A 16,068-nucleotide genomic window follows, 5' to 3' on the forward strand; every position below is an offset into this window, starting at 1 on the left:
AGGAACTGACAAACCTTAAGATTCAATTTATTGCCAAGAGCAAAGATACGAGAAGCTTTCTTTTGCTTGCCCTGCAAAGGTAAGCAAAGAGGAACTACGTCCAACTCCATTATTAAAAAAGGGAAAAAGAGTCCCTTCAGAGGATTCATATGGTTGTTGAACCCATTTCTCTCAGAACTTTTGATACACTCATCTTTCATTAGGTCAAGATGTCACCCGTTACAAAGAAATGTCTATATGTGATAGTAGGAAACATTCAAGAGGGGACTGGGTGCTGTATGTAACCAGTAACTGGTTCGATCCTGCCAGCTTCCTGCCTGTCCAGCATTGCAGTTTGTCTTTCTCTCATCATAAATACCTATCTAGCTCGCATTACAATACTAAATACTGCAAAATAGAAAATTCAATCAAGGGTCAGTGAAGCAGCTTTTCAATAAAAAAATCAAAACAATGACATCAAATTAATGGCAGAAAGGAGACATAAACTCACTCAAATACATGTTCCAGATATTCTTCCTTCCGAGTTGTATGCTTATAAGAAAGAACACTAACAATTTCATCCAAGAAACTAACTGATATATAACTCAACAGTAAATTAATTCCCATACTGACCATTGAGCTGGATTAACAATTTATTCTCCATCAAAGTCAAAAAATTCTCTCTCCAGCAAAGATGACAAAAATGAAAAGTCACTTGTTTATGGTCAAGAGGAGTGATATCCGTGGCATTATGGGGCCTTGCTTATTCCTACTCACTTCCTTTACTTGCCATTTAAAAAAAACATATCACTAGCATGTTACAATTAAATCTAGTTTCAAAGTAACATCTTCTGATAAGATCTTGAAAGGAGGTTCAATGAACATCTCCTAACAGGTAAACCCTCCTTTTCAGGCCATCTCCATAACTATGACACTAGTCCTCAGGGGAATACCTCAGCAGATTTATAGAACACAGTACAGCACAGTAACTGGCCTTTCAGCCCTTGTGTCTTCACTGAACGTAATGTCCCAATTAAACTAAAACTCTTCTGCTTGAACATGATCCATATTCCTTTATTCCCTGCAAGTTCATGCCACAATCATATCACCTTGCGTCACTACTCCTAGCAGCCCATTTTCAAGTGCAATATACAAATGTACTGGAGAAGCTCAGCAGGCTAGCAGCATCCATAGGATGCAAAGAGCAATCAACATTTCAGGCCTGTGCCCTTTGTCAGTATAAGCAAAAACAGGTAGATACCCAATAAAAAAATATAGTGGGGAGAGGAAAGGACAGGGGGAGTTACAGAGTCTAACAGGGAAGAGGTGGATATAGGTGGGAATGAGAAAAAAGCTGCGGTGATTGGGGTAGAGGGGAGCTCTCAGACAGAAGTGAGGGGAGGCGAGCTGGAGGAAAGGAGACAGAGGGATAGGAAAAGAGAGAGAGACACACACAGGAAAGAGGTTAATGGAAATTGGAGTCACCCAGTGGGAGTCTGCTGAGACGGAACATAAGGTTTTGTTTCCCCAAATTTGCAGATGGCCTTTGTTTGGCACCACATGAGGCCAAGGGCAGACATGAGTATATTGCTACCTCAAAACTCCAGGTGCCTCCAATGGGCTTTGGTATATTCTCCCTGTAAAAGTGTAGATTCTCTCTGGCACTACAATTTTCTCTCATATCCCAAGACAGGCTGGTTGTAAAAACTAACTGGCAATTGCAAATTACTTCTAATGTACGTGACGATTAAAAGAATCGGGATCGTTTATGGGCATGAGAGCAGGTTACAAAGAAATTGATGAGGGAAATGAGAATAATGGGATGGTCCATGAGCTGGCCTAGTCTTATTCCTTCCATAAAGTTGCAAGAAGTACTGTACGAAAATGCCATGAATGACATTACAGTAAACATAACATTAGTTACATGGCTCGACCCTTGGAGGCACTATGGAAACTTCTCCCATGTTTTATTTATTCACTCAGCGGCCAGCATTTTTTTTTTAATCTTAAAAGTGGTGAAAAACCAACATCTTGAACTGCAGTAGTTCTTCCGGTGGAAACTGAATGATATCACATATGGACCAGGCGTGGCAGGCATGGAATATTTCTCTCATTTTTATACCTCCTGATTTAGTAGTAATTTTATAAATCTGAATTTTGATGATGTGAATTGCAGGGAACTTGCCCCTTCAAATTGTTAGTGCAGGCCTCTAGAATAGCATGCTGTGACTTAACTGTTACAAAGTGGCTGTGAGGGAGATCAGCTGGGAGACATCTGAAAACATGGGGATTCAATTAAACTGAAAAAACATACTAGTTGTGAAGCGAATCAGAAAACATTCCTGCATCATGTTAATGAATTCTAACACTAGTTTAATGATAGAGAATGTTACTCCCCAAACCTCCTACAATAACAGCTTTTTGGATAAAATGTAATAAATTTGCTACATTTATAGCAAAATTTCATTCCTCTCACCCTCCCCTCCTTATCCCAACTCCACCCATAATAGAGAAGTACCATACACAGCAGTATAGCACAGAAACAGTACCACCTCTATCAGTCTTTGATGCTCCAGAGAGGGAGAAAAAAAAAATCAGTTTGTCTCACCTCTCTTTATAGCTAATACTCTAATCCAGGCCACATCCTGGTGAACCTCTTCTGACCCTCTCCAAAACTTCTACATCCTTCCTGCAATGCAGCAATCAGAATGCACTCAATACTTCAGTTTTATATAGCTGCAGCACGACTTGGTGACTTTACACTCAATATTCCACCCAATAACTCGCAAGCAAGTCACACATTTTCTTTACTTTCAAGGAGTGGTGGACATACCAGAAAATACCCCGTGCATCAATCCTCCCAAGGGTCTGCCACTTACTCTAATTTTCCCTTAATTCTGACCTGCCAAAGCACATCTGTCATTTTTCTGCCCATATTTCCAACAGATTTGTATCCCGCTGTATCCAAATCCAATTTTCCAAATCATTATGATTCTCCTTTGGATCAAAGAACCTTGTCAAATGCCTTGCTCAACTCCACATACACAGCATCCACTGCTGTACCCTCAATCATCCTCATAACCTTGTCAGAAAACGCAATCAAATTATAACACATGACCTACTCAGCAGTTTCTGCTTCCTTCAGAATCACTGGTTCAGGAGCAATTTTTACTATTCTGCTTACCTTCCTGTGTGGGTTTAATTGGCAGGCTCATTGTTGGTTTCTGGGGCATTACCATTAATCCTGAATACACAGGTGATGGAGTTAAGGAAATATCCTCAGTCAGCGACTCCTCGCTCGTTGCAGAAGCTGGCATTGCTTCTGAAGGTTCGCCAGCACCTGTTTGACCTTCCATTGATGAGTCCATTAATACATCTTCCAGTTCCTTCTGGAGTTGCTGTTCACTTCCATTTCCCACTATCTATGAGCACACAATGTAGGCAAACTTTAATAATAAATGATACTGTAAATGAATTCAAACAGTATTTTTAATTGCATACCCTCAAGTACATTTTACTTTTGTAACGGATTTAAGAGAAAGCTAGCTCTAAATTTCTGGTATGACAGTTTAAGGCATATTTACTCTATCACAGAAATACAATGGCAGCTCCAAAAGAATCATCAAAACAAGTGAAAAATCAAACATTAAATACTTTAAAAGGGATGTTTTATACATATTAAAATGCCAAGATGAGTACAATATCTAAGATTCATATATATCCATTAATACAATGCACTCACATACAGGGTCAACCCCTTCAACTGCAGTGCAACCTACATCCAAAGCAGATGACATTTTTTGATCACACTACCAGGAACCACTGACTGAAACTGAACAGGAAGATAGAGTGCTATTTCAGCAAGTAGCAGTGGCTGCAGGAAATTGTGATAAAGCATAATTTCAGAAACCCCAAAAATAAAATGGTCAGATCAGAGGAGGGAGGAAAGCCCAAGGAACTTCAGAGATACTCAATATCAAGAGTACTGGATGTTAACACAAGTTCATTGAAAATCTAGAAAACAACCATGTGCAGCTTACTGTAAATCACTTGTAGAATTGGGGCTCTCCTTTGGTGGAGGGAGGGTCTTCCTCACACTTTCCAGCTTTTAAATTATTTAAAGTACAAAGCAAGTGGAAATTCACCCCAGCAAAACAATAAAATTAGCACATAGATCATATGTTCGAGGAAAGGTCCTACATTAGCATTTCCTACAGAAATCCTTGTTAACATTTTCTTTGTAATCAAGTGTTCAGGTTGGGATTTTATTGCTATTGAGCCCTCCAAACTTCACCATTTCATTCATCTGACAGAGATGAAGCAAATTTCAAAAGACCACAATGTCACAACTGCCTGCTTTCCTGAACAAATTTACATAGTGCAACAAAGTTTGAAGATGGCAGCGCTGCCAGAGCTGTTGTAACGACAGCGCTGCTGCTGGTGCGGACCCATGGAGAGCGGGGAGCAGAGACACAACACTCTGTGGGGTCCAACTGCCCAATCTTATTGCCATCAGTTCCGTACAGGCTTTGACAGCCCGTTAAAGGAGCCGACGGTAGTTTTATTTACAAACATGCAACCGCAGGATCTGCGCCCAAGATGACAATGCCTATGATCAGCAGCAGGCCACAAGGGGTTGCAGACTCCAGGAAAGGGAAGGACTGGACCATAAAACAGGGAGTCACTCCCTGCCCGAGAAGAAGAAGCAGAGGAGATGACCCACGGGATGGTGACCACATCGGCAGACCATGGAGAGGCTCTTCTGTTGAAAGACACGCAGGTGGTGGGCTGCTGGTGACTCGAGGTGAGGAACCCATGGAGGTGGCAGACTGCTGGCGACTGCGGTCAAGGGACGCACATCAGGCTGTGGACTGCTGGAGACTAGCTCAAAACTGGCTGAAAGGGTACCAGGTATCAAAACCAGGATGTAAGGAGGTGTCGATGGCACTGAAGGGTTCCTGATCATGTCGGAGGTTCGGATCTGGAGCTCAGATTGCTGATGGTTTGGACTGGACAGCTGCAGGAACGCTGAAGGCAAATCCACAGACACTCGGTGACTCTTGGAAAAACTCTCTTTTGCTCTCTTTCTTTAACTGTAAAACGCTCTTCAGGAAATTTCTGCCAATGGCAAATTTGTCTGCCTTACAGCAGGCAAAAGCAATTTAATGTAATGTGACAATGTTTTTATTACATGACAATAAATTGAACCTTGAACTTTGAGAAGGCCATTCAGTCTATCCAGCCCATACTGGTTCCGAGCAGTGCAATTTTATCAGCTTCATTCCACTTCTTTTCCTCTAACCTGTTCAAAAGTTCATCAACTCTCCTTTATTCTTGCCAATTACTTTCAGCAAGTATCCGGACATGGAGAAAACCAAGGCAACCATGAAAACTTGCATGGTTGCAGGAGAAAATGTAGTCGACAGAGAGAACACCCAAAGTCCAGTTCAAACATGGGTGACTGGATCTATAAGGCAGCAGTACTATCTGCTGCATTGCAGTGCTACATAAAGTCTCCATAAAATTCCACAATCACCATAACGGAAAAGTTTTCTTTCTACTCTGATACATTTTATGGCTTACATTTTAAAATTCATTGCATTTCTCCGAGGTTTTGCTTTTCCATCATGAAATGGGCAGGAACTTTAGACTCACTGGCTTCCACTTGAATTAAAAGAGAAACTACTTACACCTTGTGCTTTCATTACAATATCTCCAAGTTTTGTTTGCTCAGTTTATTTCCTTAATTAAGAATATTTCCTCTGTTCCAGGCATTTCTTCACCAACTTCTAACCTTGCTGGGATCAATGGGCTCTCCCCATTTTATTTTAGTTCTCAAACCTCTCTCAGCTAATCTGCACATTCCATAACTCTTTTCCATGTTAAAGCCATGAATGTTTTCACTACGTCCATCAATCTCCCTCACAATTTCCACCTCTTTCTTCCCATCATGGTCAAGCTCTGCTCAGCACGGGATTGCCATCTTAAACTTTGAAGAGAAGCTCCTTTTTATTGTCATGTAATTGTCATGAACATGCTTTGAAGTTTTGTTTTTCCTTTCCATTGGTCATAGACAGCTCAATCCTACTACGATGTAATTTAGAGAAAATAAGTTTAACAGAATAACAAATGGCTGATCTTGACCTGCTACTTTATTGCTTCATTTCCATTCCAATTCTATCATCATCCTCAATAAAACTACCACTGCCATCCTGATGTCAAGACTATCTTTCCTTGTGCATCAACTGTACATACAGCTGCATGCAATTGAAGTGAATTAAACCACAGGGCTCGCTGCTGATTAATACCTTTTCAGGGGCAGAGATTCGAACACAACAGAAGTATTACATGGGCGAAGAGAACCAAATAAAAGAAAATCACACCAGCAGGCAGAAAGGCAGACTAGATTAAGGAACACATGATGAATGGAACAATTCTGATCCTTTAACTCCACATACGCAATACCAGTTTTACAATGGTAGGGTCAGAGCCAAGACAATTATTCTGCACGAGGTCTGCCTATTTACTTTGCCCAGCTGAATGAAAAAGGACCCCCAATATTTAATGCTCAAACAGCACAGGCATTGGAAATAAATATCTGCCTTATGCAAACTTATGCCACAAGTTCGTGTTCTGTGATTCTTCACATTGAAGATACTAAAATATAGGATAGGGAGTGATCCAAGCACTTCACCCCATAACCAGTGGGGAGGCACAACCCAAGATAATAATCTGAACTGCGTTGAAGTGACCATTGTGGTCAAAAAGACAATTATATACAAGGTCATTAAATTGAATAAAGATTTCTTCCTTTTAACTCTCAGACAAAAAAATTGTCAAACCCATTTAGCAGCACCACCTCCCAGGAGATCAAATAATGTTTAGAATAGTGGTATATGGCCTTTTGAAAGTGCAATCTCAAAATTCAGCCCACTTTTTCCAACCATTAAACTCACTAAGCCACAGGACATTCAAGTGAAACACAAAGTAAGAGGTATTGGTACATAGACAGGGTTAAATGATGCATGATGCAGAAAGCCTTTGAAGTGTGAAAATAGAGGCACAATCCAAATGAGGTAAAAATGTCTGTTACAATTTCTACTCCAGTCACACTAAGATGAAATAGTCTTGGATCACTGCCTTGGATGGAGTCTCAAACACACAATAAACCAATTTAAAATTGGTTATTAAAGATATCAAAAGAGGTGGTGCAATTTCCTACAACATACAATTGTTCTGGTACTGTGTCAGAATTGAGTTATTATTAATCTTTAGTTATAAAATATATATATTTTAGTTAAGTTATTTTATGGGTTTGGACACAGAAACAAACATAATTAGACTCACAGAGAGGACATTTTTGGAGACACGGTCTAGTAAGCAACCCCAATAAAAGTGTTCGTTCATTGAAATATCTAGGACAATAGGGTTGCTCAAGGAGGACATCTAATTATACAAAAGACTCTACTTGTTTACCTATGTTAGAATGGAAACTCAGGTGGCAGCTATGTATACAATGAAACCATTTGCTGGATGGGCAGCAGACAGCTCAGAGGCATTGGCTTGTAAAACTGTTGGAAGAGGCAAAGTCGTAAGCTTTTAGCATATAGATTTGAAGTTTATTGCAAAGTTACTTCACAAGGCAGGAATGATGTCATGTGCTAAAGACAGAACATTTCTGAATATTAAGGAACTAATTTCAAACTGAAGCCAGAAGATGCCTTGCCATATTATAAAGAATACAGGATTGATGAAGGTGCTTTACAATCCTGTAAGTCACACAGAATTGAAAAACAGTATCCTCAAGAGAAAAGTGCTGTTCTATATTGTATTCTCCTCATCATGAGAGATACACAAAACCAGTAGCAATGAAGAAGAGACACATCACTGTCTCTTTGCAAAAGAGGGCAGTTCTACTGTGTCCATTTCTACAAGGCACTTTGTGTAACCCTTGCCCGAGTTTGTGAAATCATTGTGGAAGAAAAATAAGTACTGAAAACTCCATGCTGGGATGGCGGGGGGGGGGGGGGGGGGGGGGGGAAATAATTTGTATGAAGAAACAATTCTCTGAAAACTACTCCACAAGAAATCCGTGAGTTTTGAGAAGTCTGATGTTTCTCACCTACTCCATTATTGCTGTGAGCAACAATTTAAAGAATTTGACTTTCAAAACAAAACTAACTGAACTTAAAAATCATCTCTTCAGAATTGTATCTGAACTGTAAATGTTTTGGTTTTTCCACACACACACACACACACACACACACACACACACACACACACATTTGTGTATAGTGGGGTTAAGTAAGAAGTGTTCTGTTATTAATAGTTAATTAAAAAAAACATTGATTTGAAGATGGCATTGTCTTGGTGAATTCCCAATGTTGCTGATGTAGTTCGTAACTGCTACCATTTTATATTCCTGCTATTCCTGTTATTTTCTATAACATCTAATATATTTTGCAATCCTATAAAAAAGAATGAATTATTCTTTTCTATTTCACCCATTGTGATTGAATGATTCACTCCAGCTTTTTGCCTTATTATGACTTTATATGCTCAATCGTTACCAAGTTACCTCCCCAGCCCTCACACACAGCTAAGCAGAGTCCAAATTCTTGGCCCTCACCCTCCTGAAGACAACAGCAACTTTTCAGCACATCTTACTTCACATACCACTCCTCTTTAAAACACCCCTTAAAAGCTAGGTCTCAAATCATGGATTTTCTTCTCTCTCATTTTTGACTGGGCATTATCACGAGCTATATCTTGCAAAATGCTAAGATGATCTTGAGAAAGAGTATAATATTGGCCTTGTTTCTGAATGCATTCATGGAAAAGTGTTTTGATGTTGGAAATTTTTTACCATTATACAGCAATAAATTGCTAAATTCTACAAATCATGCATCAATTTTCTAATCCTCCTCCTTGCATATTTCAAGAACATCTGAAGCATTTGCTTATGAAAAATGGTGAATAACACTTTAGCTACCCTACACTCACCTGCAGCAGCAGTGTGACAACCCTCTACAACCACCCCCCCCCCCCCAACCCTGCACCAGTGCATGGTCTGAGCTGATCAGTGACAGGGCTTCCAGAAGTATATTGACAGCCAATTAAGCCCTAGCTTTAGGCTTACCAGTGAAAGACAACATCTGTGAAAATCTCTTGACATTGAAACATTAAAAATAAAAAGATAAAACAAATATTAAAATCCAGGCAAATTAAATTTCAAGTCAAATGACTGCAAATTACCCAAAAGCTATCACGCCCCAAACCGTTGCCCTGAATAAAAAATAAATGTATCAGTGCCTGGTCTAACTTTGCAATGATGCCGTACAAAGGGTTCACTGAATATTGCTGAGAAATTTAACAGACTGTAGCCAGAATGATAGATGGGAGAAACTGTCAGGAAATTCACATTTGCTTTAATCACTCTCATCAGCGATCCCATTTCAATCAGAACCACTCAACAAAAGTTCTGCACAGTGAGGCTTGTACCAATATTTTTATCTTATCTTTGGCTTGGCTTCGCGGACGAAGATTTATGGAGGGGGTAAAAGTCCACGTCAGCTGCAGGTTCGTTTGTGGCTGACAAGTCCGATGCGGGACAGGCAGACACGGTTGCAGCGGCTGCAGGGGAAAATTGGTTGGCTGGGGTTGGGTGTTGGGTTTTTCCTCCTTTGCCTTTTGTCAGTGAGGTGGGCTCTGCGGTCTTCTTCAAAGGAGGTTGCTGCCCGCCAAACTGTGAGGCGCCAAGATGCACGGTTTGAGGCGTTATCAGCCCACTGGCGGTGGTCAATGTGGCAGGCACCAAGAGATTTCTTTAGGCAGTCCTTGTACCTTTTCTTTGGTGCACCTCTGTCACGGTGGCCAGTGGAGAGCTCGCCATATAACACGATATAATATTTTTATACTCAATTATGAAATCACATTCTTATATTCAGGAAAAGGTTGGAAAACACCAAATTCTTTGTGCATATCCTCAACAGGAATAGCTGCAGACTCAAACTACATTAATAATGGCATTATTCATAACTTCTATGCTTGAATTTTCAAACTCCCAATCTACTACCTAATGGTTGATCAGTGGTGGCTTTTGCAGAAATATCCATTACCACATTTTTTTTTTAATTCTTGATCGATACGTCCTAGAGCAGCAACCCAGTTAAGATATCAGCTTGGCTGAGCAAACTAAAGCCCTTTTCACACTTGCCAGTAATCACAGGAATCGAATGCCAATCGGCCCTCATGCCAAGGATTGCTGGCCTCGACCCCTAGTACAATCTCTGGTGTCTGCAGACACCAGCGTTGAGATCAGGCAAGTGTGAAACAGGCAATTGCCTAATAAAGATAAAAGAGACCAAACACCGGGGATAAACCTTTGCAAGTATGAAAGGAACTTAATTTAAAAATTCAAGTTCAAGCTGACAAAGACTTATTCAAGAATACCAGAATGTGAGAAGTAAGTCCCTTTCCACTTGCATCCCACTAAATTGGCTGTTCAGTGTCCTGGGATAGGAATTAGGTTTGGCTTTTCACACTTGACCACTCTTTGGACACTGAACATTTTCACACTTGCAAGGAGCCATCCCCAGGGTTAGGACTGTTCTACCTTCTATTAGTGGGGTCATGACTTATCGAGCAATGGTGGACCTGCCCCAAATCCTGATCAAAGTATTATGAGCTTATATATGAACAAAATTAATCATGCATAATTATAACATAATTAAGCTTTATGTACAGCACAGTATGAGCCCTTCAGCTCCTTTTGTTGTTGTGCCAACCTATATAAACCTTTATCAGGGACCATGGGAAATTGCGAGGAATAAATAGTAATAGCAGACAATTTTTAAACAGGGTGGGAAAGTTGGTAGTGCTATAGCGCACAATTTAAATGGTGTGGGAATGTTTGTAGCATTATAGCGCACAATTTAAATAGCATGGGAATGTGGTAATGCTATCTCATACAATTTTTAAATACCGTGGGGTAAAAGCGATAGCAAATCTGCCCTCCCAGAATTCCATGTGGCAAAGAAAGGGCTGTATGGCCAGCTGCATACATGGAGCATTCATAGAGGGGTATCTCTGCTGAATGACATTCTGAGAAGTCAGGTCTGCCATTGCTTTTCTCCCCACAGTCTTTATAAATTGTGTGCTGCGGCGCAAGCAATTTTCCCACCCTGTTTAAAAATTGTCCGCTATTGCTATTTATTTCCTCTCTCTCTTCCACTGTGACTTTCCCATGATAAAGTTTATACCTTAATTTTAATCTTTTCTTCCTGCACTCATGCAAAAACTTGGCTCATTTCAATCCCACAATGCAATTACCCGTTTCACACTTGCCTGATTGCAACACTAACGACTGCAGATGCCGGGGATTGGACTAGGGGTAGAGGCAGTCAATCCTCAGCATGAGATGACATCATCTGACGCCAGATTTGAGCTGATTTTGCTTTCACACTTGCCACTTTAAAGGCCGACTGGCATTTGATTCCTGGGATCACTTGCAAGTGTGTAAGGGGCTGGAGGCCACGAACCCCTTGATTTGCTCTGCATGCAACAAGGTTATGGCTGATTCTATGCCATTTTTCTATCCAATCCATGCATTTCCTGATTCCCACGGTGCCCAAAAATCTATCGATCTCACACTCGAACAAATTCAGTTGAAGAACATCCAAATGAGAAAATGCCTCAAGTCTTAAAACGGACTAATCCCAGGAATGCTCTTGGGTTAAGATTCCTCATTCTATGGAATCAATATGACAGCATCAAATCCGTGTCGACACCTTTTTCAGATTTTTCTGTTTCTAATAAAATCATTTTTCATTGTTCTCAGTTCAGAGCATAAGCCAATTTTACTCAATCTCATAAGGCATACTGATTCTAGAAAGCAAGTGAGGCATAGGATTCTACTTCCTGAGAAATAGAGACCAACATATATCGTCACCCAAGCCAAGTAGGATTGAAGCACACCTTCACATTCTGAAACACTAAACTTCTTGCAATGAAGGCTAACGTTTTTTATTCCAGCATGGTAGCAAACTGCAAGGACCATCATGCAAAGTTCTGTCTACCTACTCTTATCACAGTTTATCTTTCTTTAATCGTTTTTCTCCCCAACAAACTCTTGGAAAGGGCTCCCAAAGGACCTCGGGTGCTGAGGGCTTCCTGATCATATCGGGAGGTTTGGATCTGAAGCTCAGATTGCCTTTGGATCAAACAGGAGCCTGTGTAGCTGTAAAGGCTGCTGGAGCACTGGAGGCGAATGCACAGACACTCTGACTCTAAAGGTATTCTCTTTTGCTTCTCTTTTTCTCCAACTGGAAGGGAGCCAGGCAACACTAATAATGACTCTTTGTCTACTTACGGCAGGCAGAAGGCAATTTAGTGTTGTATTATATGTTCAGTACTATTACATGACAATAAAGGAATCTTGAATCTTGAAGTACTAAGGTTTGCTGGTTTCTAGGTACCTATCAAACAAGACACAGCCTTCACGGAGGTCAATCAGATGTAGAATTACTCTAACTTCTGTCGTATCTATAAACAGAATAAATGGAACAGTGTTGTAAATAAGACACCTGTTGAATTCATGGTTATGTCGGCATAACTGGCAAGGCCTGCTGCCTGTTACTCTGGAGGGTTGAAAAGCAGTGCAAGTAGCATCATAACGCTGCTGCAATGTAATACAGCTACATGGCTTGCTCAGCAAATTCAAAAGGAAACTGCTGGTAAAGTGAGGTCACGAAAAGAGCATGCAAGTACTCTTCTTGTGACCTGACTTATCCTATTAACGTATCCTATTTGTAATTTTAACCAAGAGCTATGCTAATGGAGTGACAGTTCAAAGTATTATTATACACCTGCATCAACCCAAGGATCTGATAACTGGACGGTACTGAGAGCAGAAGCACCCTGCTCACTCTAGCTGTTTTTGGTACTCAGTTACTTTGCCTTGTTAACTGTCCAATATTAACATTTAATTGTCAACTGCAGAAAAGGAAATAGAAAGAGACCTGATGCAGGATCCTGATCCTAAAGGCCTAATATCTCTTTCCCTCCACAGATACTGCATGATCCAGACTTCCTACAGCAATTTTTATTGCTGCAAAGATTTTACACCATTTACTTTACTGTTGTATAGACATTCCAAAACAAATCAAACCACAGAAATACTGGAGGAACTCAGTATGTATTGCACCGTCCAAGTAAAGATCTCGCCAACATTTCAGGCCTGAGCCCTTCCTCATGGTATGCGCAAAAAAGCAGGCAGGCGCCTGCATAAAAAGGCTGCAGGAGGAGGAAGATAAGGACAGGGGAAGGAGCACAGGACAACAGACAAAAAGTGATGTGGAAATGGATAGGAGGAGGGATAAAAGATGAGAATTGATCAGTGGAGGGAATGGCTCGGAGAATACAGACCTGGAAGAAAGGAAACAGAAGGATAAAGTAAGAGAGCGATAAAGCTTGAGGAAAGGAGAAATAAGGATGTGGGAAGTGGAGAGGCAGGAAGTGGAGGGGCAGGGGATAATGGAAACTGGAAGGTGTAGAAATTAATAGCATCTGGTTGGAGGGTGGGTTCAGTTTGGCAGTATGTTACCCACACAGCTGCCCAGGCCCCCTCTGACCAAACACGCAACAAAGACAATCCCCCTTGTCCTCACTTACCACCCAATAAGCCACCTCATCCAACATATCCACCTAGACATCTTACCCTCTCTGCTTTCCACAGGGACTCCTTTGTCCACTCCTCCCTTTCCACCATTCGCCTCCTTGACATCTACCTGTGACACCAGGAAATGCTATACCTGCACCCAAAGAGTCCCACCAAGTGAAGCGACACTTCACTTGTGAATTTTCAGGGGTCATCACTGCAGCTGGTGCTTCCGTTGTGGATTCCTCTACATTGGAAAAACAGGACGCAGACTGGGAGATTGCTTCATTCAGCACCTTCGCTTTGTCCGTTGCAATAGCAGGGATCTCCCAGTGACAACCTATGTCAATTCCCTGCCCTATTCCCATGCAAATATTCCTGTCCATGGTCTCATGCATTGCCAGATGATGTGCCAATTGGAGGAATAATGATCAAAGATGACAGTACTACCAGAGCAGCGCTACTGCTCATGATGATCCACAGAGAGAAGGGAGTGGAGTAACAACTACTGCCATCTGCTCCATACAGATCTGTAAATGGATTTAAAATTCTGCTACCATGGGGACTGCGCCCAAGATGGCAGCACCCATGATCAGCAGCAACTAAAATAGGTTGCAGAATCTGGAGAAGCAAATAAATGATGCAGGACACCAGAAAACATGGAGAACGAACCCCCTTTGAGAAGGAGAAGCAGAAGAGAACACATGGAATGGTGACATGGCGGCAGGCCAGTGAAGGTTCTGCAATTGAAGAAAAGCACAGGCGGGGTGGGCAGTTGGTGACTCAAGGTCGAGGAACCCATGCAGGCTGTGGGCTGCTTGCAACTTCGGGTTGTGGACTGCTGGAGAATGGCTCACACTTGCCTGATTGCAACACTAACGTCTGCAGATGCCAGGGATTGGACTAGGGGTAGAGGCAGTCAATCCTCAGCATGAGATGACATCATCTGACGCCAGATTTGAGCTGATTTTGCTTTCACACTTGCCACTTTAAAGGCCGACTGGCATTTGATTCCTGGTAATGGGTACCGGGTAATGGAACTAGGATATGAGAGGGCGCCGAGGGCGCTGAAGGGTTTCTAATCGTGTCAGAGGTTCAGATCTGGAGCTCGGGCTGCTATGTTTTGGACTGGGCTCTGTTGGAGGCAAATCCATGGACATTATGACTGAGGGGACTCTCTTTTGCTTCCCTTTCTCTGACTGTAAGAGCCATTCAGGCAATTTCTGCCAATAGCAAATGCGTCTGCTTACGATAGGCAAAAACAAATACTGTGTAATATTGCATTTCCTTTATTACATGACAATAAATTGAATCTTGAATCATATTCTGTGTTTGCGCACTTCAATCACATGACATCAACTCCGGCTTCTGTTGGTCCCCTCCCCTTTTCCCATTTCTCCTTCCCTCCAGCTCTACATTCCGAGAGCCAGCCCTCCCCCAATCAATACTCACCTTGTCTCTTCTGCCCTCCTATCCTTGTCTTGTCCAATTTTCACTTTTTCTATGCAGAACTGTGATCCTCCCCAGTCCTTTCTTCCCTTCACCCATAGCCTTTTTATTTAGCCGAATGCCAGTTTTTTGCTTATACCCTGAAGCAGGGCTCAAGCCCAAAACATTGGTTATATAGCTTTAACTCCAATGGATGCTGCGAGGTTTGCTGAGTTCTTCCAGCATTACAAGGTTTTCACTGCTAGAATCTTATTCAGTCCTAATTGGAAGTTTCCGCAACCAAGAAATGTAGCCTTGCACGCTGAAACAGATTGCAATATTAACGAAGAATTGAAGAAGTGTGGTAGTGAACGAATTCTGCTCATAGGTGATCGTATGACATTATCCAACTCAGAAGCGTGCTTTTTTGCATTCTTGGCAAACTGGTATATTTTTACAATTAATTTTGAGGAGATAAATTCACAGCTTTTGACAACATACAAAAATGCTGTGGAATGTCACTTTTTGAAAACAATACTTTCTGGTGTGCACCTTCCTTTGAAAATGAAATATAACCCATGTCGGCTTTCTGTTAATCCTTTGGTAAGTATTTAAAATGAATCAGGTTTTTAAATATTCATTATTTGTACCGGAAACACCAATAACAAATGAAAGGGTGCTGGTTTTAGCAACTCTCATTAAGTCTTTTTGCTTAATAATGGGTTTCATTTCAAAGTTGTCACATGCAAACCAATTTGTTATAAAACACTAATAAAGAAAGAGCACCATTATTTTACAATTAGCACTCTTCAGTATTTTGAAATCCCAAAACTGGAAAACAGAATGAATTTCAATTTTATGGTGCCATTAAATCCTTTTCAGTACAATCCAAGGAGCTACATATTGACCGAACTGCAATCAATGAAGCATGGTTATTGATCCAATATTCAAAAACTACTTTAAAAAATAAATGAGAGGGAGATAGGCTTGTAAAGCTGCACCTC

General features: G+C 41.1%; 1 protein-coding gene across 8 annotated transcripts in view; it reads right to left on the bottom strand.

The window, feature by feature from the left end:
* Nucleotides 1-16,068, bottom strand: part of LOC138738452 (rab GTPase-activating protein 1) — a 256,049-nt gene that overhangs the window by 204,251 nt on the left and 35,730 nt on the right. For all 8 annotated transcript variants that reach the window (XM_069888749.1, XM_069888718.1, XM_069888692.1 and 5 more), the window contains one exon: nt 3,164-3,401. In XM_069888749.1, coding sequence (XP_069744850.1) covers nt 3,164-3,347 — 184 coding nt within the window. In that variant the 5' untranslated portion in view covers nt 3,348-3,401. The remainder of the gene's footprint in view (nt 1-3,163; nt 3,402-16,068) is intronic.

The sequence above is a fragment of the Narcine bancroftii genome, chromosome 1 (genome assembly GCF_036971445.1).
Source record: "Narcine bancroftii isolate sNarBan1 chromosome 1, sNarBan1.hap1, whole genome shotgun sequence".
In the NCBI taxonomy this organism is placed as follows: Eukaryota; Metazoa; Chordata; class Chondrichthyes; order Torpediniformes; family Narcinidae; genus Narcine; species Narcine bancroftii.